This window comes from Bufo gargarizans, chromosome 7, assembly GCF_014858855.1.
Source record: "Bufo gargarizans isolate SCDJY-AF-19 chromosome 7, ASM1485885v1, whole genome shotgun sequence".
NCBI classification, from domain to species: Eukaryota; Metazoa; Chordata; class Amphibia; order Anura; family Bufonidae; genus Bufo; species Bufo gargarizans.
The window spans coordinates 43,833,968-43,861,642 of NC_058086.1; the positions used below are offsets into that span (position 1 = coordinate 43,833,968).

The 27,675-nt window shown below is 44.2% G+C and overlaps 1 protein-coding gene across 1 annotated transcript in view; it reads right to left on the reverse strand.

Moving 5' to 3' along the window:
• Nucleotides 1-3,665, reverse strand: part of SGIP1 (SH3GL interacting endocytic adaptor 1) — a 115,230-nt gene extending 111,565 nt beyond the window's left edge. The window contains exon 1 of the mRNA XM_044300886.1: nt 3,518-3,665. Coding sequence (XP_044156821.1) covers nt 3,518-3,527 — 10 coding nt within the window. The 5' untranslated portion in view covers nt 3,528-3,665. The remainder of the gene's footprint in view (nt 1-3,517) is intronic.
• Nucleotides 3,666-27,675: the final 24,010 nt, after the last annotated feature.

The window sequence follows — 27,675 nt, forward strand, 5'->3', positions numbered from 1 at the left end:
AGAACGATCCCGTTCCCTGGCCCTGTCAATCACAATGTGGAGGGGGCGTCTTTACAATCGGAGGATGCGGCTGCTACCAGCAAGTAGCCGCCCTACTTGCTGGTAGCAAGGTAATTGGCATATTTTAAAAGCTTGTTTTAAACTAAATCTACAGGACCAAAATGATTAATTTGATCATGTAGCCATAAATCGCAGTGTAGGGATTATAAGTAAGGAAAAAAAAATAAAAAAAGGTTTAGTGGGGTGACAGAAGCCCTTTAATAGCGTCCTGGGTGCCATAGTAACACTGAACGCATTTTGAAGACGGATCCGTTTTCAAATGCTTTCAGTACACTTGCGTTTTTCCGGATCCGGCGTGTAATTCCGGCAAGTGGAGTACACGCCGGATCCGGACAACGCAAGTGTGAAAGAGGCCTTAGTCTTTGGCAACCTTGAGATAGACTGCAACATTTTTTGTGGACAGCAGTGCCTCCTTTCCATAACCCTATGTTTGGAGGAAAGAAAGAGAACATTGCACACTAACACCAAGACCTGATCCCAACTGTGAATTATAGTAGAGGGGGCAACGAGGTATGGGGCTGGCACAGGGGGCCTCAAGGTACGGAGCTGGTGCAAATAGACATATGACACAAGGGAATCTGGTCTGCACTGTGACCAGCGATTGATAGGCTGCAGGCGATGTCAAACCGGATGTTTTCAACGAGGGAGTGCAGCGGAGCATGGCAGGACAGGAGGAAAAGGAGCGGGGACCAGCACTGGGAAGCAGATAAGTAAGCCTCCTTTTACAGGTCTGGCCAATCCCTTTAATGATTCACTAAGGCTACTTTCACATTACCGCTTTTTGCGGATCCGTTATGGATCTGCAAAAGCGCTTTAGTTACAATTATACAACCGCATGCATCCGTCATGAACGTATCCGGTTGTATTATGTCTTCTATAGCCATGACTGATCCGTCATAAACACCATTGAACACTATTGTGTCAGAGAAAACGGATCCATCTCCATTGACTTACATTGTGTGTCAGGACGGATCCATTTGGCTCAGTTTAGTCAGGCGGACAGCAAAACACTGCAAGCAGCCTCCAGAGCGGAATGGAGACTGATCAGAGGCAAACTGATGCATTCTGAGCGGATCCTTTTCCATTAAGAATGCAATAGGGAAAACTGATCCGTTTTGGACCGCTTGTGAGAGTCCTGGACGGATCTCACAAACGGAAAGCCAGAACGCGTTTTAGGGTACTTTCACACTAGTGTTTTTGTTTTCCAGTATTGAGTTCCGTCACAGGAGATCAATACTGGAAAAAAAACTGATCAGTTTTATCCTAATGCATTCTGAATGGAGAGCATTCCGTTCAGTATACATCAGGATGCATCAGTTCAGTCCCTCTTACGTTTTTTGGGATGGAGAAAATACAGCAGCATGATGCAGTTTTCTCTCCGGTCAAAAATACTGAACACTTGCCAGAATGCCGGATCCGGCATTAATTTACATTCAAGTGTATAGGTGCCCTATGCGGCATTAAGTGTTCCAGCAAAACTGATCCGGCTTTCCGGTCTGCGCATACCTTTAAAAATGCAAAAAAATTAATACCCGATCCGTTTTTCTGGATGACACGGATCCGGTATTTCAATGCATTTGTCAGATGGATCCGCATCCGGATCCGTCTGACAAATGCCATCAGTTTGCGTCCGTATTGCCAGAATCCTCTGCCGCAAGTGTAAAAGTACCTTACTCTATCTCCTGGCAACTGCACAACTCTTTGTGGATTATTATTTTCGATACATTGTATTTGTCTAGAATTGTCACTTGGGTAAAAATGCAGACCAAATTCTATTAGTAATTAATCAGTGCAGAAATCCAGGTAATTAAGAAGGTTTTCCTTGCTCTTCTACTGTATCTATTCCATAGATAGATAGAGACAGATGGACAGACAGATATGATATAGATAAATAGATAGAGACATATATATATAAGATAAATAAATAGATATGAGATAGATAATAGATAAATATTTTTTACACTGTGTGAATTTGCACCAAGTGGTTATAAAACGTCCATATTCCTAGAGCCGAGGACTGGAGGAGGAGGAGGTTACATGGATGTGCTGGAGATGTACAACGGCTATGACACTGATGCTCCTGCATTGATGAGAAGGCTGGATCCATCTTCCAGTGTGTACCAGACACATTTGCACACACACTGATAGAAAGCATAGGGTCTTCCTGCTGACATGATGTGTGATGCATTCACTGCCAGCCTCACCGATACAGGCCGCCCTTTAATCCTGCTATGAAGCCTACCCAAAGTGTATTAAGCTCCTGCTGACAAGCAAAGCGAGCCAGATGCCGAGAGCTGGGAATCCATTCAGTGCTATAGGCCCAAACCACGACGGCCGAGTCAATAAAGCCATAGAGGAAGCAAGAATCCCCGCTACGTGGTGATCAGACACAAGCGACATAAAATCTCATCACGGGTAGGGGGATCGTCTTCCACAGCCTGCTCACAAGGGGTTAATCCATTAAACCATCTCTCCCCATCCTAAGGGCAGACTTGCATGCCATCTCCTCAAATAATCCTTTTGGAATCAATGCTGAGATTTTAGCCTGGAACAGACCTCAAGGGGAGGTCATTCATTACCCAAGCATGCACCCGGCCCCTTTAAGTCGTGGAAGGATGGGGGGGGGGGGGAAGGGGGGGCGACATTTTGCAAATAAGACATATTTATGTACCCCAGGTTCAAAAGAAATAAGATTGCATAAATGTGCGTGCCCTTAGATCAGCTTTATACATTGGCCTTGAGGGTCATTTAGCATTTTCATACAGTCTGGAGCCATGCACGCCGCCCAGGACTAAAGATTTACTATATTTTTCTAGTATTCATGAAGAATCGGGCCCCAGATCATCTCGGATTTTTGGTATGATACAGAAAATCCCGACACCCCATGCCAATATCGTCAGTGCAAACGATCAACGAATCGGCCGACTGGGTGGGATGGATTCTCGGTACATCCATGGCCGGACTGGCAAAAAAATAAATAAAAAAAATCCTTGGGCATTGGCGCCGACATCAGACCCCGGAGAGGAGGTACAGACCACCCAACCTCTTAACCCCTTAAGCGAAGCACCTTGAAAAAACAGGTCGACGATACTTTCATGTGACCAATTGCATAAATACGCACGCCCTGCATAGGGGCTATATAGTGGGAAGGGGTTGAATTTTGCATCTGTACATGCATGACCCCCAAATATATCACGACTTTAGGAGGACTGAGTGCATCTTACACTGACACATCCAGGGGGCCCCCATCCAGGGCGGACTGTGGCCCCCCCAGGACTTAGGGGCAGGGCTGACCTCATTAATGCACAATGTGATATGCATGGAAAGGGGAGCAAGGATGAAGGAGACAGAGGGAGGGTGACATTCAGGAGGGGGTGTATGGCATTAAAGACCAGATCCGGGAGAGGAGGGGGTGAGGGGCACGGCATGGTGCAGAGATGAGCAGAAGACACCCTACCTTCCATCATGGTGGCACAATATCATTCCTTAATCTCCCAGGAGGCTGAAGGGCGGCAGTGTGTGGCTGTGCGGCGTCAGGGGCCCGCCTCGGTGTGTCTTGAGGGCCCTCGGCAGCAGCAGCTCAGGAGGATGCTGTGAGGAGACGGGAGAATCACCCCGCTGCCAGGAGCCGGCCAATCCCCGCCCTCCGCCTGCATCACGTGACGCCGTCTCCTCACACAATACTCGCACCGAGCCCGGCCGCTGACGCACTTCCCTCACGCATTGCCCGGTAACGGGCCCGGTCACCGCAGCGGACCGCAGCTATATGGCTCCACTATTCACTAATGATAGTTCCAAGTGTTCACTATTATAATTATTATTTATTTTACCTAATATGCCTCCTGAATACCGACCTGCACGGTATATTCCGCAGTGTGAGGTAATATTTCCCGCCAAGAGATTCCTATGGGTGTCCCTATGGTGCTAGCCATATGTGCCCATAATTCCCTCACCTTTAGGTGCACCTCTAAAACTGCGGCTCACCCTAAAATTTATTTTGGGGGCCCACTGTACGGATGCATTGAAATATAATAATCAAACAAGTTTTTTATATGAACATAGGCTGGTGGAGGTGCTGTACACTGAATATATGTATGAAGTGCCGTAAATCTAATGTGTTATGTTCTACTTGTGCAGGGGGTCGGAGACTAGGGGCCCACCTTGCTCGGGGCCCACCGGGGGATTCCCCTGTGGGCCAATCCGAGCCTGATCATAGTCAATAGGGTCCATTGGATGATGCATGTGACCGCCATATGACTGATCCGGCGCCTCCGTTATTTTTGTTCTGTTCCGATAACGCCGTAGGTGCCCCAATAACTGCTGCACCGCTTAGTGCTCGACACAGACGCACCCATAAGTGCCTCTCCCAAAGACGCCCCATGTAGTGTTTTTCCGTAGGTGCCCCTATGTATCTCAGCCAAATGTGCTGCATGTCTTAAAGGGGTTGTGCCACCAGTTAAAATAATTTATGTAGAGGAATTAAAGGGGTTGACTCACTTCAGCAAATAACATTTATCTTGTAGAGCAGGGATACTCAACCTGTGGCCCTCCAGATTTTGCAAAACTACAACTCCCAGCATGCCCTAATAGCTGTATGCTATCCAGGCATCCTGGGAGTTGTAGTTTTGCAACAGCTGGAGGGCCGCAAGTTCGGCATGCCTGATGTAGAGGACGTGAATACAAGGCACTTACTAATGTATTGTGATTGTCCATGTTGCTTCCATTGCTGGCTGGATTCATTTTCCATCACATTATACACTGCTCCTTGTTTCCATGGTTACGACCATCCCGCAATTCACGATTGAGAAAAAAAACTGCACCGCCGTATTCCTAACTGGTCACTTTATTTGTAGACAAAAAAACATCACCTACTTGACGCGTTTCGGGCACCCAGGCCCTTTGTCAAAAGAATGGTATGATAATGAACATACAAAAGTCAAAATACACGTTTAGAAAATGGATCCACCTATCAGGAGAAAAGTTTCATTAAGGCTACATGCACTCAACTGTATGTGTTTTGCGGTCCGCCCCCAAAAAAAAGAAACGGATGACAGCCGCATGCCATCAGTTTTTTTTTTTTTCTTTTGCGGATCCATTGTAACAATGCCTAAAAGGGACAAGAATAGGAGATTTTATATTTTTTTTGCGGGGCTACGGAACGGACATACTGATGCGGACAGCACACGGCGTGCTGTCCGCATTTTTTGCAGACCCATTGCAATGAATAGATGCGCATCCTATCCGCAAAACACAAAAATAATTTTGTTTTTGAGTTTTTCTTACAAGTGCGGGCGCATCGATGGGGGCTAAATTTTCACCTTCGTTAGCTAACCTTTTTGTGGCGTGGTGGAAGGAGTCTTATATTTTTTCGGAAGAAAATCCCTTTTCATCGCACCTAATATGGTATGGTAGATTTATAGATGCAAACTACAAATTGGTGTGGTATTAAAAAGCAGTGGTTTTAATACCACGCCAATTTGTATTTTGAATTTTTTGGAGGTGTAGAAACTCCTACTCTGAATGTGCCTTTATTTCCATCTACAGGCAGCATTCTGGTGCACATGTGAGGCCTGGGCTATATCAGCCAGTCTTGGGTGGGGCTCAGAGCTCTCTGCCTCCTCCCATTGTATGCATGGTCACATGCTGGAGTTTACTGGGAGATTGCTTTGAGTCGGACCTTGCGCGCCTGTAATTCGCCCACTGGCTCCTGGTATTGCCCATACGGCCCAGGTAGGTTTAGCGTTAGGTCCCGAGCTACTTGAGAAACCTTGGTGCTGGGGCTCAGACATGTCCTCCATAGTAGGATATGTTGGCTAATCTCTCAATTTTAACACCAGTTTGAGGGCTTAGACCACAGAGTGCACCTGTCTTTGTTTTTGTTATATCATAGATTTATAGATGACCTCCTCGTTATTCGGGAATGTCGTCAGGAGGACATCATCGGAACATTCATCAACAACAATGATTGTAATTTCAGTTTCACTTTAAAGTTTGACACAATGAGTAGACATTTTTTTGGACCTGTTGCATACTGCCTGCAATCATGAAATTTTTTCGGATATTTTACAAGGGGGAGTTAAATGTGTTGCAAAAAAAGCTCGTATGGTCGGCTCTATACTATCCCCCAGATTGTTTCTTTCTGAAAAACCATCATGTACTTGGCTGGAAACAAAAGGCTTTTATAGGTGCGGGAATAAGATCTGTCGTAACTTTGTTACAACAACAAAAACCTTTACATCATACAAAACCAATATTACCTTTAAGATGTCATCCTATATTAATTGCAACACTAAGTATGTTGTGTATCTCATTTGCTGCGCTTCTTGTAACTTGCAGTACGTGGGATGCACTGCTAATACTTTAAAAACAAGGATCCGTAAACATTTATCTGATGCGAATAGTGAGAATGCACTGAATGCCTCTGCAGTTTCCAGACACTTCCGTGATGCCCACAGGGGTGATTTATCTTTCTTCACCTTCTGTGGAATTGAAAGGGTATTTAAACCATACAGAGGGGGAGCGATCATAAGAAAAAACTACTAGCAAGGGAAACTTTCTGGATTTTTATGCTTGAAACCAGATTCCCAACAGGTTTAAATAGGAGACAGGACGTTATATATTGCTATTAACATCAGGGATTTTATGTATATTAATCTATTGCTTTTGTTTTTAGTGTGTTTTTTTGATTGTATTGCAAAAGCACCTCGAGTGTGTCTAAACTTTGTTGCTTGCTTTGAAGACTTAGGCTACTTTCACACTTGCGTTCGGGGTTCCGCTTGTGAGTTCCGTTTGAAGGCTCTCAAAAGCGGCCCCAAACGGATCCGTACAGCCCCAATGCATTCTGAGTGGATGCGGATCCGCTCAGAATGCATCAGTATGGCTCAGTTTGGCCTCTGTTCCGCTCAGTAGGCGGACACCCGAACGCTGCTTGCAGCGTTTTCGTGTCCGCCTGGCCGTGTGGAGCCAAACGGATCCGTCCAGACTTACAATGTAAGTCAATGGGGACGGGTCCGTTTGAAGTTGACACAATATGGTGCAATTTCCAACGGATCTGTCCCCCATTGACTTTCAATGTAAAGTCTGGAGTACAAATTGAACTTAGATTTTTTTCTGAAATATAATGTGAACGGATACCATCGTTTGCATTATAGGAGCGTATCCGTCTGTGCAGATACCAGACGGATCCGCTCTGAAGGCAAGTGTGAAAATAGCCTTAGTCAAGTGTATTCCATTCACAGGTGGTTGTTACCCTGAGGCTGATTCAGTGGAGTTGCGAGGGGGGTGCGGTGGGTGCAGGCCGCACAGGGTGACACCAGTGATGGGGTGACACCAGTCTGATGTAGGGTTGGGCGATATACCGGTATCACGATATACCGCGGTATTAAAAAACGGCGATATGGCGATATCGCCGTTTCCTAAATACCGCGGTATTTTCTGACATCACTGACCTCTTCTAAACGTGCGTCCGCCCGCCCCTGCACCTTGCATAGCGCTGGGTAATTACTTCCTCTCGCTCCTGGCCTGCCTCCTTCTTGCTCCGCCTCCCTTAGTCAAGTCTCCACCCACCATCTGACGTCGTCATACACCAGTGCCGGCTCTGTGTGTGGCGAACTGGCGATCCCCTGTGTGAGTACTGGTGTCTCTGGAGAGACTTTTTCTGCGGCTGTCTCACTAGTGTGTGCTCTGTCTGATGACGAAATTATAAACCTACTACTTCCTGCAGCGGCCGCCCTGACTCTCCCTCCTCCTCGCTCCCATAAGACCTTATTATAACGCTCCTTGTGGCCCCCCATACAGTGTAACGCCTCCTTGTGGCCCCCCATACAGTGTAACGCCTCCTTGTGGCCCCCCATACAGTGTAACGCCTCCTTGTGGCCCCCCATACAGTGTAGCGCCTCCTTGTGGCCCCCCATACAGTGTAACGCCTCCTTGTGGCCCCCCATACAGTGTAACGCCTCCTTGTGGCCCCCCATACAGTGTAACGCCTCCTTGTGGCCCCCCATACAGTGTAACGCCTCCTTGTGGCCCCCCATACAGTGTAACGCCTCCTTGTGGCCCCCCATACAGTGTAACGCCTCCTTGTGGCCCCCCATACAGTGTAACGCCTCCTTGTGGCCCCCCATACAGTGTAACGCCTCCTTGTGGCCCTCCATACAGTGTAACGCCTCCTTGTGGCCCCCCATACAGTGTAACGCCTCCTTGTGGCCCCCCATACAGTGTAATGACATCTCCCTGTGGCTGCCCCCATACAGTGTAACAACGTCTCCCTGTGGCTGCCCCCATACAGTGTAACGTCTCCCTGTGGCTGCCCCCATACAGTATAACGTCTCCCTGTGGCTGCCCCATACAGTGTAACGTCTCCCTGTGGCTGCCCCCATACAGTGTAACGTCTCCCTGTGGCTGCCCCCATACAGTGTAACGTCTCCTTGTGGCTGCCCCCATACAGTGTAACGTCTCCTTGTGGCTGCCCCCATACAGTGTAACGTCTCCTTGTGGCTGCCCCCATACAGTGTAACGTCTCCCTGTGGCTGTCCCCATACAGTATAACGCCTTGTGTTTTTTTTTCTTTTAAATGGGCATTTATCGCGATATATATCGTTATCGCGATAACTTTTTTAATATCGTTATCGTCTGAATATTTTTGATATCGTCCAACCCTAGTCTGATGGTGGCGGCGGCAGGGCACAGGGAGATGAGCGCTTCCATTGCGCTCATCTCCATAGTCATCTGTATCGCCGTCCTCAGGGCAGCGATACAGATGGATGCTGCGGCGGGGGAGGGAGAGGCAGAGGCGTGTCCCTTCCCTGTTCCTCTGATAGGCTGCTGGCCTAGTGCCGGCAGCCTATCAGAGGCCGGTGCAGGTGGCGTGATGACGTCATCGCGCTGCCTGAGCCATACAACGCGGGACACAGGCCGGAAGAGGCCTGCATCGCATCACTGACATGGAGGTAAGTATAACAGTTTTTTTTTTTATAGGTACAATACTGTTACTGGCACATGATGGGGAGGGGGCTCTTGTTACTGGCACATGATGGGGGGTGCTCTTGTTACTGGCACATGATGGGGGGTGCTCTTGTTACTGGCACATGATGAGGGGGGGCGCTCTTGTTACTGGCACATGATGGGGGGGTGCTCTTGTTACTGGCACATGATGGGGGGGTGCTCTTGTTACTGGCACATGATGGGGGGGTGCTCTTGTTACTGGCACATGATGGGGGGGGGGTGCTCTTGTTACTGGCACATGATTGGGGGGTGCTCTTGTTACTGGCACATGATGGGTTTATTACTCCCCCATGGTATGACCCCCCTAGTAGCAGCACCAGCATCTCCCTGCTCTGCTATCCCTCTGCCCCTTCTCCAAATCCTTATTATGAAATCTTTTTTATTAGGATAAAACACAACATCAGCTCCACCGAGCCCCCGGCCAAAGTGTGGAAGTGGTGTCCGAGATCTCAAAGGGCCAAGCCAAGTAATTGTAGGTTTTCATATGAAATATGTTTGTTATACACATATAGCATCCACTGTGCCCCACAATGTACAGTATACCTCTACACTGTGCCACACAATATACCGTATACCTCTACACTGTGCCACACAATATACAGTATACCTCTACACTGCCACACAATATACAGTATACTGCTACACTGTGCAGTCTGTTCTATAAGCACCATTGTTTTGTGGCGACGGACAGAAAATAATCTGGAAGCGCCTCCCCTGAAACCAGGCTCTGGATCCGCTACTGCCCGGTAAGCGATCTGACTGCTAGCAATAACCCCCCCCCCCCCTCGGCAATCTGTCTGCTAGCACCCCCAGCGCCAACGGTCTGTTTACTATCCAAATCCACCCCCCGTTACCGCTTGGGTCGGTCGGCAAGCTCAGTGAAGGGATGTCTCCGTGCTGCTGAGCTTGATGGGCCTCCCCTACGTGACTTGAACAGCATTTGGTGTCTCGGTCAGCCAGCCAGCGAAAGTGGGGTGCACCTGACCTGGGGGGGGGGGCAATCCCTCCGCATGTGATCCGTTGCTAACGACAATCCCCAGCAAAATTGCATACATTGGAGGATGCCGGCAGTGGACCACATGCACCACAAAAGCATCCTACACAAGATGGAATAATGTGTGGATGAGAATATAAAAATCCATAAATCACTGCAAAAGGTGCACCACAATAATATACAACTGACAATACTGGCTAAACCCTCACGCTGACAGCCAAAGTCTCAGTTTTTAACATCAGCGTGAGGGTTTGGGCAGTATTGTCAGTCACATATTATTGTGGTGCACCTTTTGCAGTGATTTATGCCTCCCATCTGTCAATGAAACTTTTCTCCTGATAGGTGGATCCATTTTCTAAACGTGTATTTTAACTTTTGTATGTTCGTTATCATACCATGCTTTTGACAAAGGGCCTGGGTGCCCGAAACGCGTCAAGAAGGTGATGTTTTTTACTGCTTGAGTGTTTATTTTTATTTCTACAAATAAAGTGACCAGTTTGGAATACGGCGGTGCTGTTTTTATTCTCATTCGTTGATTCAGGAGTCTCTGCTCACCGTGACACGCCGTCAGCTTTTCCTACATCATGGTTCCCTGATAGAGCCGGTAAGGGGGTATATCCCTGAATTGTGTTTTGTTTGGCACTCTGCAATTTAGCAGCAGTGGTTGTGCTTGCACACTATAGGAAAAAGCACGATCCTATGTGCGGTACCGGACACCAGAGAGGCCAGTGTTTCTTTCTATAGTGTGCAAGCACGACCATCGCTGATGGATTGAAGGGTGGCCATAACCATGGAAACACAGATCAGTGTATAATGTGATGGAAAAATGAATCGAGGCAGCAAAAGTCAATATGGAGAATAACAATACATTAGGAAGTGCCTTGTGTTAACGTCCTCTACATAATAAATGCTATCTATAAATGCCTCGGCTATAGATGCCCCCTTTAGTGCTGTCATTGGTGTGCCCAGGTGCTGTAGTCAGAGGTTCCTTTTTAGTTCTTGCCATAAGTGTCCCTTTTATTTCTTGCCGTAGACACCCCCATGTGTCTCAGCCAAAGGTGCCTCTTTTAATGCTTTCTGTAGGTGCCCCAAGTGCATCAGCTATAAGTGCACCCCTTATTACCTGCTATAGATACCCTTTTAGTGCTTATCATAGGTGCCTCCAAGTGCACCCTTTAGTGTTTGACATAGGGCCCCCATGTGTCTCAACCTAATGTTCCTCTTTTAGTCCTTACCTTCGTGCCTCTGCTGTAGGCTCAACTTTTATTGCCTGTTATTAGATGCACCTGTAGTTCTTGTCATAGGTGCCCCTATGCCCCTTTTATTGCTTGCCATTGATGCCCCCATAAACACTTTGGCTACAGATGTACCCATAAGAACCTGCTACTAGACAAACTCAAGGCTGCATAAAGACAGTGGTTAAATATTTTTTTTATAAAAAAAACTTAAATTTTTTTTTTTTTTTTTTTTTTTTTAGCTCAAAATTATTACAATGCAATGATAATAAAACAAAATTGCCCCCAAGGTTGTAGATAGCCTTTAAGTGCCTCAACTATAGGTGTACCCATTATTGCCTGCTATAGATGCCCCTTTATTACTTGTCATAGGTGCCCCTGTGTGCTTTAGACAAAGGTGCCTCTGTTGTTGCATGCCATGATACATGTACCCTCTAATGCCTAGTTGTATCTAATCTCTGGGATCTCCACCAGTCTTGAGAATGAAGGAGATGCAGTGTGAGTTACAAAGAGTCAGGGACCCTGTCACCATAAAAATGTAGTGCAGTCTTCAGACAGCCGGTTATATAGCTGGAGGAGCTGAACACATGCTCCACTGAAACCATTGACAGGCTTCGATGACGTGGCCACAAGTGGACCATGCTGTGCCAGAAGTAAACAAGCCAGGGACCAGAACATGGACACACCAGAGTCCGCATGAAGGACTGAGGTGGCTCGGAGCAGGCAAGAGTCAGTCTTCTGCTTAGTAAGATAGGCTACGGGCATGAGCTAAAAACTCACAAACCTTTAACCAGTACTGGGTATCCTTAATTCACAAGATCTTGGGAGTCCTAGCTACCGGGCGCCCACCCAACATAAAGTAATGGCATATCCTAGTGATATTCCTTCACCTTATAAAATGAGAATAACCCTTTAATACTGCTGCAGATCACAACACAATATTTCTGCATCCTCAGTGTTACGTGTTCCTGTTTTAGGAGAATTTCAGCAAAACTAACACAGAATAAATGGGATGAACATACTACATGCTACAGGCTATCGACACTGAACTAAGTCGTTTGAAACCAAAAATTCCTGTGCCATACAACAGAGAGAAACGGATGATTTGTAGGACTGCAGGTAAGTGATCCGCTTTTAGTTTCCATATTTCAGTGATATAAAATGTTTAGTTCTTCTTTATTTTAAAATGCTCCACTTGATATTAACATCCACCTTTTTGCTGTTTTTAATAACAATAGAACCAAAATCCAATGCTGATTAATGTCTTAGTATATCTTTATAGCAGTTTGACTTCCATTTTTACATATGGAGCTTCAAATCTGCTGCATAGAATTACAATTAATTAAATCTGTCTGACTGCAGCCTCCACTAGAAGAAGCTTACTGCATACATTTTATACATTGAACTCAATGGGAAATTCAATAAATAACTAAGCTCCCCCTAGTGGCAGCTAAAGGCTTTAATTTTACCACAAAAACGGATCAATGGGACTAAGGGTACTTTCACGCTTGCGTTGTTCGATTCCGGCAGGCAGTTCCGTTGCCTGAACTGACTGCCTGATCAGGCAAACTGTATGCAAACGGATGTAATTTTTTCTGAGTGATCAGGATCCTGATCAGTCTGAAAAATGCCTGATTAGTCTGAAAAATGCATTGCAATACCGGATCCGTTTTTCCGGTGTCATCAGGCAAAACGGATCTGTTTTTTCCCCCCCTCATTTTTAAAGGTCTTCTTATGCTCAGACCGGAAGGACGGATCCGGCATTCCGGTATTTTGAATGCCGGATCCGGCACTAATACATTCCTATGGAAAAAAATGCCGGATCCGGCATTCAGGCAGGTCTTCAGTTTTTTTCGCCAGAGATAAAACCGTAGCATGCTACAGTTTTCTCTTTTGCCTGATCAGTCAAAACAACTGAACTGAAGACATCCTGATGCATCCTGAACGGATTGCTCTCCATTCAGAATGCATGGGGATATGCCTGATCAGTTCTTTTCCGGTATAGAGCCCCTGTGACGGAACTCTATGCCGGAAAAGAAAAACGCTAATGTGAAAGTAGCCTAATCACAAAATATATAGAAATCTTTATTTATCAAAATTCATAATTTATCAGACATTGGAAAGAAGGACGACATGATGGCAGCATAATACAGAAAAATACATGGGGCACAATACCAGACAATGTCCATCAGAATCATTATTGTAACATCAATGTGGCTCTAAGAATACACTGTCATATGAGGAATTATCTCTCAATGAAGGCCCACTAGAATATCAATGGGCAGTGCAACAGACCAACAATGTAAAACGCTGAAAAGATTATACATAAAAAATAATGAATGAGGTGTGCCTTGAAAGAGTGAAAATACGCGCAATAAAATAAATATAAGTGCATATATATATATATATATATATATATATATATCAGATGTATTAAACTAGATATAATATTAATTAGCACACATGTTTATCAATCCTAATCTGCAGCCTATATGTAATTCATGTCTTTATATATCCATCCCTACATATAGACATGACCATAATAAGTCTAAAAACATACCCAAAGTCATGATGCACAGAGACTGGAATGTCGCCCCACTTACTGACACCTCGACACGTGTTTTATCTCACCAGGCTTCATCAGGAGGTGATTAGGTAAATAAAATGAGGGATAGATATATATATATCTAGGATCACATGAAGAGTATCAGTGGTGGCCATCTTTCAGCGCATCCCCACATCCACATTGCGCATGTGCGGCGCATATAGTTACGTGAAATGGAGTACATCCAGAGGGAGCCCAACAGCGCATGCACCGAGTCGCGTCTTTAAAGGGAATCTATCACCTATTTTGAGCATATAAAGCCGTTAACATAGCAATGTGCAATATAGTACCTTCATTCCAGCATGTGTCTTATTTTTTTCTCACAATTTCGTTTCACATAATTGATATTTACATGGCAATTTTTAACATGATTGCTCAATTTTTGGGCCTTATGATGTGTGTAACACATATCGTAACATTCACAATAAGGCCTCATGAACACGACCGTTGTTCAGGTCCGCATCCTAGCCGCAGTTTTTGGCTCGGGTGCAGACCTATTCACTTCAATAGGGCCGCAAAAAAATGCGGACAGCACTCCGCGTGCTGTCTGCATCCGTTGCTCCGTTCCGTGGCCCCGCAACATGTCCTATTCTTGTCCGTTTTGCAGACAAGAATAGGCATTTCTACAACGGGCCGCCCGTTCCGTTCCGCAAATTGCGGAAGGCACACGGGCGATTTCAGTTTTTAGCGGATCCGCGGTTTGCGGACGGCAAAAAACGGATCGTGTGGAAGAGTAATTCATATCAAAATAATGTCACGGAAGGTGTACAGGAAACAAGACAACACAAAATGAATATATGACTCACTGGATCCAAAACTAAGGAACAAAAAGGGAGACCCCTGCATCAGACCTGGCACTCTCCCTGACTGCTCTGCCTATGCGAAAATCCCAATGGTAGATGATCGCATATCCTCGTACCTCGACTGTATAACACCTGAACACCCTATAATAGTGAGGGGACACGACCACCGGCTCCCTACACTAGACACTGAGGGAGTCAGGGTCACCTGGGATCCAGCAAACAGAAAAACACAAAAGAATGCACAACACTTACTTGTAGAAGACTGGGAAATAGGATCAGCATGCACACACACTCCAGGAAGTTGTATAAACCGCACACTAATGCACTATGGGGAGGAATTTAAAGGGATGCAATCAGTCCAACTACATGACAGCTGAGAGAGGCTAACGAGATGAGGAACTGAAAGCAAAACAAAGGAAGCTCAAGGAGGAGGTTCTGAAAGGCGTCTGTCAGAGCTTCTCAGATGTCTGGTGGTGACAAATAATTACCTATCTATATTATAAGTGAATTTTTTTATATTGGATTGTGTATTCCAGTTATGAGATCTTATATTATGGTTTGATTTTTAGCGCAGTAAAGAGGCAAACATTTTACATTTTTAGATGAGGCTATATGAGGGGTCATATAATTTATTGAAAAAGCTTTTATGAATTTGGCAGTCTCCACAAAGAGAAACTGACCAGCCAAACCATGACCCTTCTCTGTGCTGACAAGGGGCAAAAACCCCAAACTAGCTGTTTGTAGCAGGGTGTCTTTTTAGTGTTGAAAAGACTGAGGATTGACTGTCTTTTTTTTTTCAGCCTTGACTAACTTTGAGGGCCATTTACGAAAAGATATGACACTTTTGTGGTGCATATATTGACTCTCCATGCTGCGGCAGAATCTGCAACTTCTTCCCCGCTCACACCAGGTCTAAAAAAGGGAGCGTGGCATGGGCAGGTTTACATGTAGAAAATGGTCAGCAAGGAAGGTGTCCTACATTTACAATCAGTACTTCTTCATAACTAAGGCTTCGTTCACATCACCGTTCAGCCTTTCCGTTCCGGGGCAGGAAAACGGAAAAGACGGATTCGGCACATACCTGAGCTGAACGGAGCCCACGGGCCCCATAGACTATAATGGGGTCCGTTGGTTTCCGCTCAGAAGAAGTTCTTTGAGCGGAGAAAAAAGTTGCGCATGCAGGACTTTCGTCTCTGCTTCAAAATCTTCATAAATGTGGTTCTATGTTACTCTACTTACTAGTTTTTGGCTTATGTCCCAACTCATTGTTCCAAGGCCTGTTTTAAAAGGTCAGACGAGGAGTTATAGGATAGCCATCCAAAAGGTGGTACTGGGGCCGGATAAGAGTTTATTTGCCATGTTGTTTCTTATGCTGCTGAATGTATGTATGTAATGTATGTAATTTCAGAGTCTTCAGCACCTGACTGACCTAACATAACCGCATCTATGGTTGTTCTAGGCGTCTGTGTCCACAGTATAATTCATTAACATCCCACAACCTAGAATTACATTTCTTAGATTAAATTACCCCTGTTTGTTATTCACTGACATCCTGTGCTCAATTTGTTTATAGGGTTAAAGAAGCAATCCTGCTGCATGTAATACACATTACATATGGTGTGCTATAATAGAAGCAGCACGGTTCCCCGATCACCTGCTATCTTGGATCGCTCTAGTGACCTCCTCGGCTTGGCGGAAACAATGCCCACGCATCCTCATGTTCAGATGCTGCCACTTCAGTCCCTGGCTGCCTCATTAATGAACTCTCTCCCGTTATTGGGGGAAGCTTCTTGCCGGGAGTGAGGAGGATTATTAACTGGAGGAGGCAAGATAGGTGAGATTTTCAGGCTGAATTGTGGTGTTTGCAGGGGCACATTTCTGGAGCTCCAAACAAAGTTATTTCTGGGGTCCTCTGTCGCACCGCTAACCTCCATCCCCATGCCACAGCTAAGCACTGTCCGGCTGCCTCATAAGCCTGGCTTTTAGCTTGGAAGTGTAGCCTATTGTTCTACGGTTGGGAAGGCCACCTCTACTCCCCAGGGCCACTGTGTAGCCTTTATTCATTTTTTTTTCAGCCAACCACTTGTGGCCAGCAGGGGGCTCCCTGATCTCTTGGGGCCTAGGCATTTACTTGGTTTGTGTGTTGTTAAAGTCCGCCCCTGGCTGCTCCCGCAGAATTAAGGAGCAGAAGTCAGGGATATTTGATAAGATGTGACCTCCGGTTTGTACAATGACTCTTGTGGCTGGTGGGTAGTCAGAGTCCAAGTCACATGACTGACTTCTCTGCTCCGTGAATGTACAAAAAATAGTCAACAGCACAACGGTGCTATCATAATCATGGATATTCCAAAAATATTGAAAGGATATACGCAGTGTCAGAGCCTGACTCCTGGGTTCCGCGAAGCATAACAGAGGGAGACCGCAGCACTCCTTATTAAATGCAATGATGGTTTATTTAAATCATAACACCAAAATTTGCAACGTTTCGAATCCTCAGTGTCTTTCACAAGCCTTGAGAAAGACTCTGAAGAGTTATAACATTACGATTCACACAATCAAGATGATGCACCCTTTATTTTGGGTTCTACATGATGGGAGCTCTTTACTACAGTGGTGCTCCTATTGAAGTCAATGGGAGCAGTGCTGCAGTGATTTGCTTGAGGATAGGCAGTCACTTTAAAGGGGTTATCAAAGACTGAACAACCCTCTGACTGAAATACACCTCTTTTAGCCCTCTGGCCCGCCCTTTTTTGTTCTATTATTACCTCCTCCTCTGACTCCAGCCGGTGGACATCACGAGCGGCAAGAGAAGTCAGCCTGGGAACTGGCCCGCACCTGCGCACTGCTCTACCCATTATGGGCAGAGAAACAGCTTTTCATATTGCGCATGCGCCGGCCAGCTAAAGACAGCCGACCGGCGCATGCGCAATATAAAAAGTTGTTCCTCTGCCCATAATGGGCAGAGCAGTGTGCAGGTGTGGGCCAATTCCCAGCCTGACTAATTCTCTTGCCGCTCGTGACGTCCGCCGGCTGGTTGTCAGGTGCCAATCTACATCCCCAGGCATTGGAAGCAGTAGTTACTCAATATTCTTCTCAAGGAGGGAAATGATCTTGAATAGTGTGGGGGTTATAGGTCAATATCGCTTTTAAACGTTGACATCAAAATCTGGGCGAAAATTCTTGCCTCCAAGCTGAGCTTGCTCCTCCCTAAATGAGTCCTTGGCGAAGCGCGCATCAAGGTGCAGCTCTGATCACCGACCTTGGGTTCCGGCATACCATGGGTAATTTGTGTTTTTGTCTCGTGCATAGTTATTTTGTTACTTTAGTAGGATCCAATGCGGTTTTTATACCCAATGTCTGTGACCCCCTTTCCCAGTTAGTCCGGTATATGTGAGGGTGGTTGATTTGGGTCCCACTACACGGGCCGCCTCACCACCCCCCTTTACCCTGTGCCTTTGTGTTGTATTTATTGTTATTTAATTGTGTTCAAAAAGAAGAAAATAAGTATGATATATTTGATAGTCAACACGTCTTTAGTATTAAGCGTATCTAGAAGAATATAACGTGCTCATAAAACAATACCTTTATTGTACATTATTGGGTAAATGGAGCAGAATGCTGCTCATATAGTGATCAAGACTCAACGCTATTTGGTTTTAAGTCTTTTTTACAAAAGCTCCTACTTAGATTTGGATGCCACAACACGATTAAAATAACCTGATAGAGAGAGAATCTACAGTCAACTTAGGTATTAGATCCACGGACAGGAATTGTGGGGTATCAGACAGGAGGGAATTCATTCTCCCTAGATGTCCCTGACAAACTAGGCCCTCAGCCCAGGGATATCCCCATATGGTAGAGATACCCTGTCCCCCGTGCCTATGACTGTAGTTAACCTAAGAAAGCCCTACCTATATAAATGATGACAGGTTGGAAAAATAATAATGAAACGAACCCCGACGCGTTTCATCTGCGCCCGGCAGATCATCAGGGGGTGATAGACAACCCTATTTTGTAGGGCAAAGAAATTAATACAGAAAGTGATATAAAGGATATGAATATCTGATACTTAGCTCCTATTGTTCATCAGTGGGGGTAAAAGGATACTAGGTCCTGTCAGTAAGTGGGTAGCCTGTAGAAAGGTGAACAGGAGAGAAAGAAATCGGTACAGATCCTGACAAAATAAATAACTACAGGTTCTCATCCAATTTACTTACTGCGCAGGGCAATCCCACTGTCTTATTTAGATAATCATCATAGGAGAGAGCGGATGTGGCCGGTTTACTTGTTGCCAGTGCTCAGCTTATAAGCACCGGTCTTACTATTACTTCCGCACGCTGAGAAGCCAGGCATTTCCGGCTTGTGAGACGCATGCAGAGTTGCGATACGTCACTTCCGGTCGATGGCACACATGGTGAACCGCATGCCACCGGAAGTTTTCAGGTTCCGGTCTCTGAACCGAATCTTGACACGCATCGAGCGATGGGCAAGGTACTAATGCTAGTTCTTTATGGTCTAAATCCGTCCCCCCTCTGTATGGAGAAACCGGAGACATATCTCATTTTTTAAAACGATAGGGGTATCAGTGATATGTTCATCATAGACCTCTAATGTATATACACAGCAGTCCACTATTATGTGTTACTATAAACCGGCTATCTTTTAATCATAAGTGGGAGATTGAAGGGATGTGGCCCTGTTATAAAGCCCCATCTTAATTTTACAGAGGTCCACATATCTCATAGGTGGTCCATAAGTAAAAAATAGCTAGGATAAGGGTTTAGTGATAAAACTGTCCCTATTTATTATGATACTTCTCGTATCAGCATGGTCCAATACTGGGATATAGGTTGTTTAGTAAAACAGAAGAAGGTCAGTTTTAAACAAAAAATTACTAGTTAGATAAAACAGGTGTATGTTAGTCTTTCGTTCATTCCTCCTGGTGACTGGGACCGGAATCGATAAATCCATTCAGTTTCCTTCTGGAGTATCTTCCGGTCCCAGTCACCCTTCCTGGCAGGCATTGGGACAACCTCGAGGGCCGCAAAACGGATGCATCCAAGATCGCCATTATGACAGTGATTCATATGGTTAGCCACGGATGTGTCCTTCTTTTTCACAATGTCATTGACATGTTCGCATATTCTGCGTCTAAGTTCTCTATATGTTTTCCCTATATAATCTTTAGGGCAGGTACATTGACCTATATAGATGACTCCTTTTGTTTTGCAGTTGACAAAATTGCCTATGGTATACAGGTCTTTAGTCATAGAGCAGGTCACTGTTTTGGTCTGATTGATGTATTTGCAGGCCTTACATGTCCCGCATTTAAAGACTCCTTTTGGCTGGCTGTCAAGCCAGGTACCTTCTTTTTTTGTTCCTGTATAGTGACTGTGTACGAGTCTATCTCTTAGGCTCCTCCCCTTGCGATATGTGACTTGCGGGAAGGAAGAGATAGCCCTCGAGAGATCCCCGTCTATCATAAGGATTGGCCAGTAAGTTCGCAGAATCGCCAATACCTCTCTATTAGCTGAATCATATGTAGAGATTAGGCGAATAGGATTTTTTTCCTTGCTATCTTTTGATCTTGGTATTAGGAGGTCCTCCCTCTTACTGTTTTCTGCCACATGAAAGGCCTCCTTTAGGATGGACTGGGGATAACCCCTTTCTAATAGTCTCTTTTTCAGTTTCCTAGATTCGATGTAGAAATTTTCCCTCCCTAAACAGTTTCTGCGCATGCGCAAATACTGTCCTTTGGGGATACCCCTTTTCACTGCTGGGGGGTGGTGGCTACTCCAATGCAGGATATTATTTGTGGCGGTCAGCTTCTGGAAAACTGTGGTAGTAAGACTGTTATCCACCAACCTCACTTCTACATCAAGGAAGGTAATACACCGAGAGTCAATGACACTTGTGAATGTTAGTCCAATGTCATTATTGTTTAGGGCTAACACAAATTTGTTGAACTCCTCTAAAGTACCATTCCAGATCAGAAAAATATCGTCTATATAACGCGTCCAAAAGATGACCATGTCACCCCACCAGTTAGCTTGGTCTGGGAAAACATATCTATCTACCCACCAGCCCAGGAGGAGGTTGGCATAAGTCGGGGCACAAGGACTGCCCATTGCCGTCCCCCTGAGCTGGTGGTAAAAGGACCCGTTATATAGAAAATAGTTGTGAGTAAGGGTATACTCCAGTAAATTCATAATAAACTGATTATGATTCTGGAATTGCGTCCCTCTTGATCTAAAAAAATGTGCGATGGCTGCCAGGCCTTTATCATGCGGTATTGAGGTATAGAGTGACTCCACATCTATACTGGCGAGATAGCAGTGTGGATCAAGTGATATCAGTTTCAATCTTTCTAAAAAAAATCCATCATATCCCTCGTATGCGATGATAAACAGGATGCAAAGTCCCATAATACTTTATCAAGATAGATCCCACAATGATGGGTGAGTGAGTCTATTCCTGATACGATAGGACGACCTTTTAAAGGATTTAACCCCTTATGGATTTTTGGGAGGCTGTAGAAGGTCGCCAATTGGGTTTTTTTTGGAAAGAGAAACTGATACTCAGATTTATTAATAACTTTTTGTTCGAGACCTAGTTGGAGAATTGTCCTTAATTGGGACAGAAAAGTCGCAGAGGGGTCGCTAGACAGAATATGATAGCTATTCGTATCTTTTAAGAGATCGAGGCATATTCTCTGATATTTAGAATGATCCATTAGCACCAAGTTGCCTCCCTTATCCGATGGTTTAATAACTATAGAGCTATCAGACTCAAGTTGTCTGAGGCTGGTGAATTCACTTCTGGAGAGATTGTGTTCTCTACTTTTTCTGATATCCAGCCTCTCAAGAATAGTGCTAAAGTGCTAACCAATCGCAGAAAGATATCTATATGCTCAGAGTTTGTCGGTGGGGGCAACTTGGTGCTAATCGGATGTAGATCAGTAAAGGGGCCATCCCCTTTAACGAAAGACTAACATACACCTGTTTTATCTAACTAGTAATTTTTTGTCCAAAACTGACCTTCTTCTGTTTTACTAAACAACCTATATCCCAGTATTGGACCATGCTGATACGAGAAGTATCATAATAAATAGGGACAGTTTTATCACTAAACCCTTATCCTAGCTATTTTTTACTTATGGACCACCTATGAGATATGTGGACCTCTGTAAAATTAAGATGGGGCTTTATAACAGGGCCACATCCTTCAATCTCCCACTTATGATTAAAAGATAGCCGGTTTATAGTAACACATAATAGTGGACTGCTGTGTATATACATTAGAGGTCTATGATGAACATATCACTGATATCGTTTTAAAAAATGAGATATGTCTCCGGTTTCTCCATACAGAGGGGGGACGGACTTAGACCATAAAGAACAAGCATTAATACCTTGCCCATCGCTCGATGCGTGTCAAGATGCGGTTCAGAGACCGGAACCTGAAGCTGAAAACTTCCGGTGGCATGCGGTTCACCATGCGTGCCATCGACCGGAAGTGATGTATCGCAACTCTGCATGCGTCTCACAAGCCGGAAATGCCTGGCTTCTCAGCGTGCGGAAGTAATAGTAAGACCGGTGCTTATAAGCTGAGCACTGGCAACAAGTAAACCGGCCACATCCGCTCTCTCCTATGATGATTATCTAAATAAGACAGTGGGATTGCCCTGCACAGTAAGTAAATTGGATGAGAACCTGTAGTTATTTATTTTGTCAGGATCTGTATCGATTTTTTTTTCTCTCCTGTTCACCTTTCTACAGGCTACCCACTTACTGACAGGACCTAGTATCTTTTTACCCCCACTGATCAACAATAGGAGCTAAGTATCAGATATTCATATCCTTTATATCACTTTCTGTATTAATTTCTTTGCCCTACAAAATAGGGTTGTCTATCACCCCCTGATGATCTGCCGGGCGCAGATGAAACGCGTCGGGGTTCGTTTCATTATTATTTTTCCAACCTGTTATCATTTATATAGGTAGGGCTTTCTTAGGTTAACTACAGTCATAGGCACGGGGACAGGGTATCTCTACCATATGGGGATATCCCTGGGCTGAGGGCCTAGTTTGTCAGGGACATCTAGGGAGAGTGAATTCCCTCCCGTCTGATACCCCACAATTCCTGTCCGTGGATCTAATACCTAAGTTGACTGTAGATTCTCTCTCTATCAGGTTATTTTAATCGTGTTGTGGCATCCAAATCTAAGTAGGAGTTTTTGTAAAAAAGACTTAAAACCAAATAGCGTTGAGTCTTGATCACTATATGAGCAGCATTCTGCTCCATTTACCCAATAATGTACAATAAAGGTATTGTTTTATGAGCACGTTATATTCTTATTTAATTGTGTCTTTAATAAATTACATATATTTTATATGTATGTCTTCTCACTCTATATGGGGTTATTGGTTTTTTTCATTGGTTGGCTTAGTATATTATACTAGACCCTAGTATAGCTATATACCCAATTTGAGTATTTTCTTATAGGTTGGTCTAATCGTTTTTAAACATTGACATCAAAATCTGGGCGAAAATTCTTGCCTCCAGGCTGAGCTTGCTCCTCCCTAAATGAGTCCGCCCAGAACAGGCAGGGTTTGTCCCGGGAAGGGAGGGCAATCATAACTCTTGTAGAATACTTATTGCTATTTATTATGCCAGGGAGACTGGACACCCACTAGTTTTCCTCGGTGTAGACGCGGAGAAGGCTTTTGACAGAGTCAGTTGGGTATTTATGCAGAAAACACTTTTACGATTTGGTATCCCAGCTGCATTTGTCAGTGCCATAATGTCATTATATAGATCTCCTAGCGCAAAAGTCAGATTGAATGACGTACTCTCTTCAGCATTTCATATCAAGAACTGGACGAGGCAGGGGTGCCCATTATCCCCTACCCTTTTTGTTTTAGTGATGGAGACCTTATTACAAGCTATAAGGGAACACCCCCATATCCAGGGACTCCCATTACCTAATCAACTACCTGCTTATTCCACAGCGTCTTTTGCAGATAATCTACTCATCTTCATTGCCAATCCTCTGGGAGCCTTCTCTCATTTATTGGATCTCTTTGAGAGATTCTGAACACTCTCCAACTTCAAAATTAACCATACTAAATCTGAGGCACTTAACATAACAGCACCAACACCGGTAGTGTCCAGGCTAAGACTAAGCACTCCCTTCAAGTGGCAATCTTCTTACCTTACTTTCCTGGGCATCAAGATACCTTCAGACCCGTCCAAGATTTACCAAATCAACTACCCGCCTCTGCTAAAAGAGATACAATCACACTTGAAATCTCGATAGATTCCCTTAGTCTCCTGGATGGGGGCAAAAACCTATTTAAAGCCTTTATAATGCCCAAACTACTTTATGCCTTACAAATGCTGCCGATTCATATACCAATGCACTTCTTTCGACAAACTAAGCTTATAGTAGACTTGCACTGAGGAAGGAGCAGGGAGGTCTAGAACTTCCTGACCCACTGACATATTAGAGAGCAGTACACCTAAAAAGATGGCTCCAGCTTAATGTGGCGTCTAGTCAGGTGTTGGGTGTTGAACTGGAGTGGTGTGCGCTGAGTCCGGAGCGGCTGGCGGGTTTGTGGGGAATGGGATTAGCTACACCAATAAGTAATCCACTTCTCAAAGGGACTATGTTAGTAATGAAATCCGTTATGGGAGAGCAGGAAGTTATTAATTTCCCATCACCTCTTTTGCCTGCTCAGCTGATCCCATTTCTCATTCGCCCAACAGTCAAAAAAACACCTCCGATCTGGGGTAAATTTAAGGACCACTCATTAGCAGCCTTTTTGGTGGACTTGGAGGATGTAACGGGGGTCCCCCAACCTAAGCTGCTATCTACCCTCACCACAAATTTTCTAGACAGGGCAGAGGTGTTGACAATTTGTAAAGCACTAAAGCAGAAGAAGATAGCTTTAGGAAAACATACATGGTTTTAAAAGTTACTCATTGGCGACAGATTACCTCGCAAACTGACCTCAATCCTATATAACTCCCTCTTAACAAATCTAAGTAGAGGAACTCCAGCATATATTTCAAAATGGTCGGGAGAGCTTCATAGGTCTTTCTCGGAAATTGATAGGATACGTATCCATTCATGTTCTCACCGCTTTTCCAGATGTGTGAGAATCCATGAACGTTCATATAAAGTGATGACACAATGGTATAATACTCCTAAACAACTGTACCTATTAGGCCTACAAAACACAGACCTGTGCTGGAGATGTGGGGAAAAAGAGGGTACACTAAGTCACATATTTTAGTCTTGTCCGAAGATCTCTGGGTATTGGGAGAAGGTACAGAAAGAAGCAAACTTAATCACCTCAAATCAGGGTGGATAAAAATTAATGATTTAAAAAAAAAAAAAAATCTAAAAAATCAGATTTTTTATTATTTAAATCTGATATTTTTTATATAAAATGCTTTTTGAGGAAAATATATTACCATCCCAAGGTTATTCCATCATGAAATAAAGATTTGTTTTTTAATTATGTAGAATAAGGCTGTACGTGGACTTCCATATTGTTGAATGAATTAGGCAGTGGCTGAGGGACAGACAACAGAGGGTTGTAGTCAATAGAGTATATTCAGACTATGGTCTTGTTATCAGTGGGGTACCTCAAGGATCTGTTCTGGGACCCATATTGTTTAATATCTTTATCAGCGAAATTGCAGAAGGCCTCGATGGTAAGGTGTGTCTTTTTGCTGATGACACAAAGATTTGTAACAGGGTTGATGTTCCTGGAGGGATACACCAAATGGAAAAGGATTTAGGAAAACTAGAGGAATGGTCAAAAATCTGGCAACTAAAATGTAATGTTGATAAGTGCAAGATAATGCACCTGGGGCGTAAAAACCCAAGAGCAGAATATACAATCAGTGATACAGTCCTAACCTCAGTATCTGAGGAAAGGGATTTAGGGGTCATTATTTCAGAAGACTTAAAGGTAGGCAGACAATGTCATGGAGCAGCAGGAGATGCTAGCAGAATGCTTGGGTGTATAGGGAGAGGCATTACCAGTAGAAAGAGGGAGGCGCTCATGCCGCTCTACAGAGCACTAGTGAGACCTCATTTGGAGTATTGTGCTCAGTACTGGAGACCATATCTCCAGAAGGATATTGATACTTTGGAGAGAATTCAGAGAAGAGCTACTAAACTGGTACATGGATTGCAGGATAAAACTTACCAGGAAAGATTAAAGGACCTTAACATGTATAGCTTGGAAGAAAGACGAGACAGAGGGGAGATGAGAGAAACTGCTAAATACATAAAGGGAATCAACAAGGTAAAAGAGGAGAGAATATTTAAAAGAAGAAAAACTGCTACAAGAGGACATAGTTTTAAATTAGAGGGGCAAAGGTTTAAAAGTAATATCAGGAAGTATTACTTTACTGAGAGAGTAGTGGATGCATGGAATAGCCTTCCTGCAGAAGTGGTAGCTGCAAATACAGTGAAGGAGTTTAAGCATGCATGGGATAGGCATAAGGTCATCCTTCACATAAGATAGGGCCAGGGGCTATCCATAGTATTCAGTATATTGGGCAGACTAGATGGGCCAAATGGTTCTTATCTGCCGTCACATTCTATGTTTCTATATGTGTAATTTTTGGGGTAAATAAATTCCATTAATCCATTCACAATGTCATGCTCTTCCAGAGGTTTTTGTAAGATTATTGGGCAGTTTCTCTGCCTACAAGATATTATCACAGATGCTTGGTTTACTTTTGCAGTTCTCAAAACTGAATTTGACTCAGCAGAGATCACATGCCTCTTCTTCACAGCAAAAATGTTATAACAGTTGAGAAAAATACCTTAATCCTAACTTATACAAACCTATGAATGCAGAATCAACCTAATCAAACTAATATGAAAAGTTGTAATTAGATGTGTGACGCACCGGAATGGTGAAGTTTTGGAAAAGGTGCTCTCAGTAAAGAGGATTCGCCCTTCCTCTGAACAAGAATACAATCAAATAAAAATATACTGGGCACTCTGGATCATGGACTACCATATGTTTATTAAGATATCTTAAATCACTAAAAAATATATATATAATTTCTATAAAATGATTAATATAAAATATTAATGTAAAACAGTACACAATTCTAAAGTAAGACGATCCAATAATATAACATCATGATAATGTCTTAACTAAGATCACTAAATCCCATAAAGAATAAAAGTCTTTGGAAATCACATATAATATGGGGATAAAATAATAAAAGTGCTTAATATCTGTCCGTTCCTGTAAAAATAATCCCTGTAAACAGGAACAGTTCCGTTGAGTCTTAGGTGAGCATTGGTTGCGGCGTCCCGCTTTACTCACTTTTATCAGCGCTGTCTTTGTTAGGTCCTAAAGAAGTCAGCTTGTTCGTAGCTGGTTGTCGGTGCCGTGTGTTGGTGCTGCTGCACATGCACAGGAAAAAGGACTTTACCTTTCGGAGTGATCGCTCTAGACACCGCTCCGCTGGGTATTAGAGCCGGTATCCTGCGAGCTCAGCGTACCTTCTTCCACGCTCCTACAGCCAGACGCTTGTCTGATCTCAGCTGTATTCCTATTTGTTAGTTAGGGTCAGCGTGTCAGGTCATGTATCTCCGGCGTAATCGTTAATAAAGTCCTTTTCCATCAGTAAGTTGGCATATCTTTGGGGGGGTCTTGAGCCAAACCAGACGTGTTTCGGGGGATAATATCGCCCCCACTGAGGAAGGAGGTAATTAACCCAGTATCTTTTAGGTTTAAACTGCCCGAATCTTTCCACATCCATGACATCTTCCACGAAACTCTGCTTAAAAGACATATTGCTCGTGTTGTTTCTTCACAGTCCTCTCCGCCGCTGATACTGGTTAATGATTCTGTGGAGTTTGTGGTTTCCAAGATATTGGATGTTAGGAGAGTCTGTAAGTCTTTACAGTACTTGGTGCACTGGAAAGGCTATGGA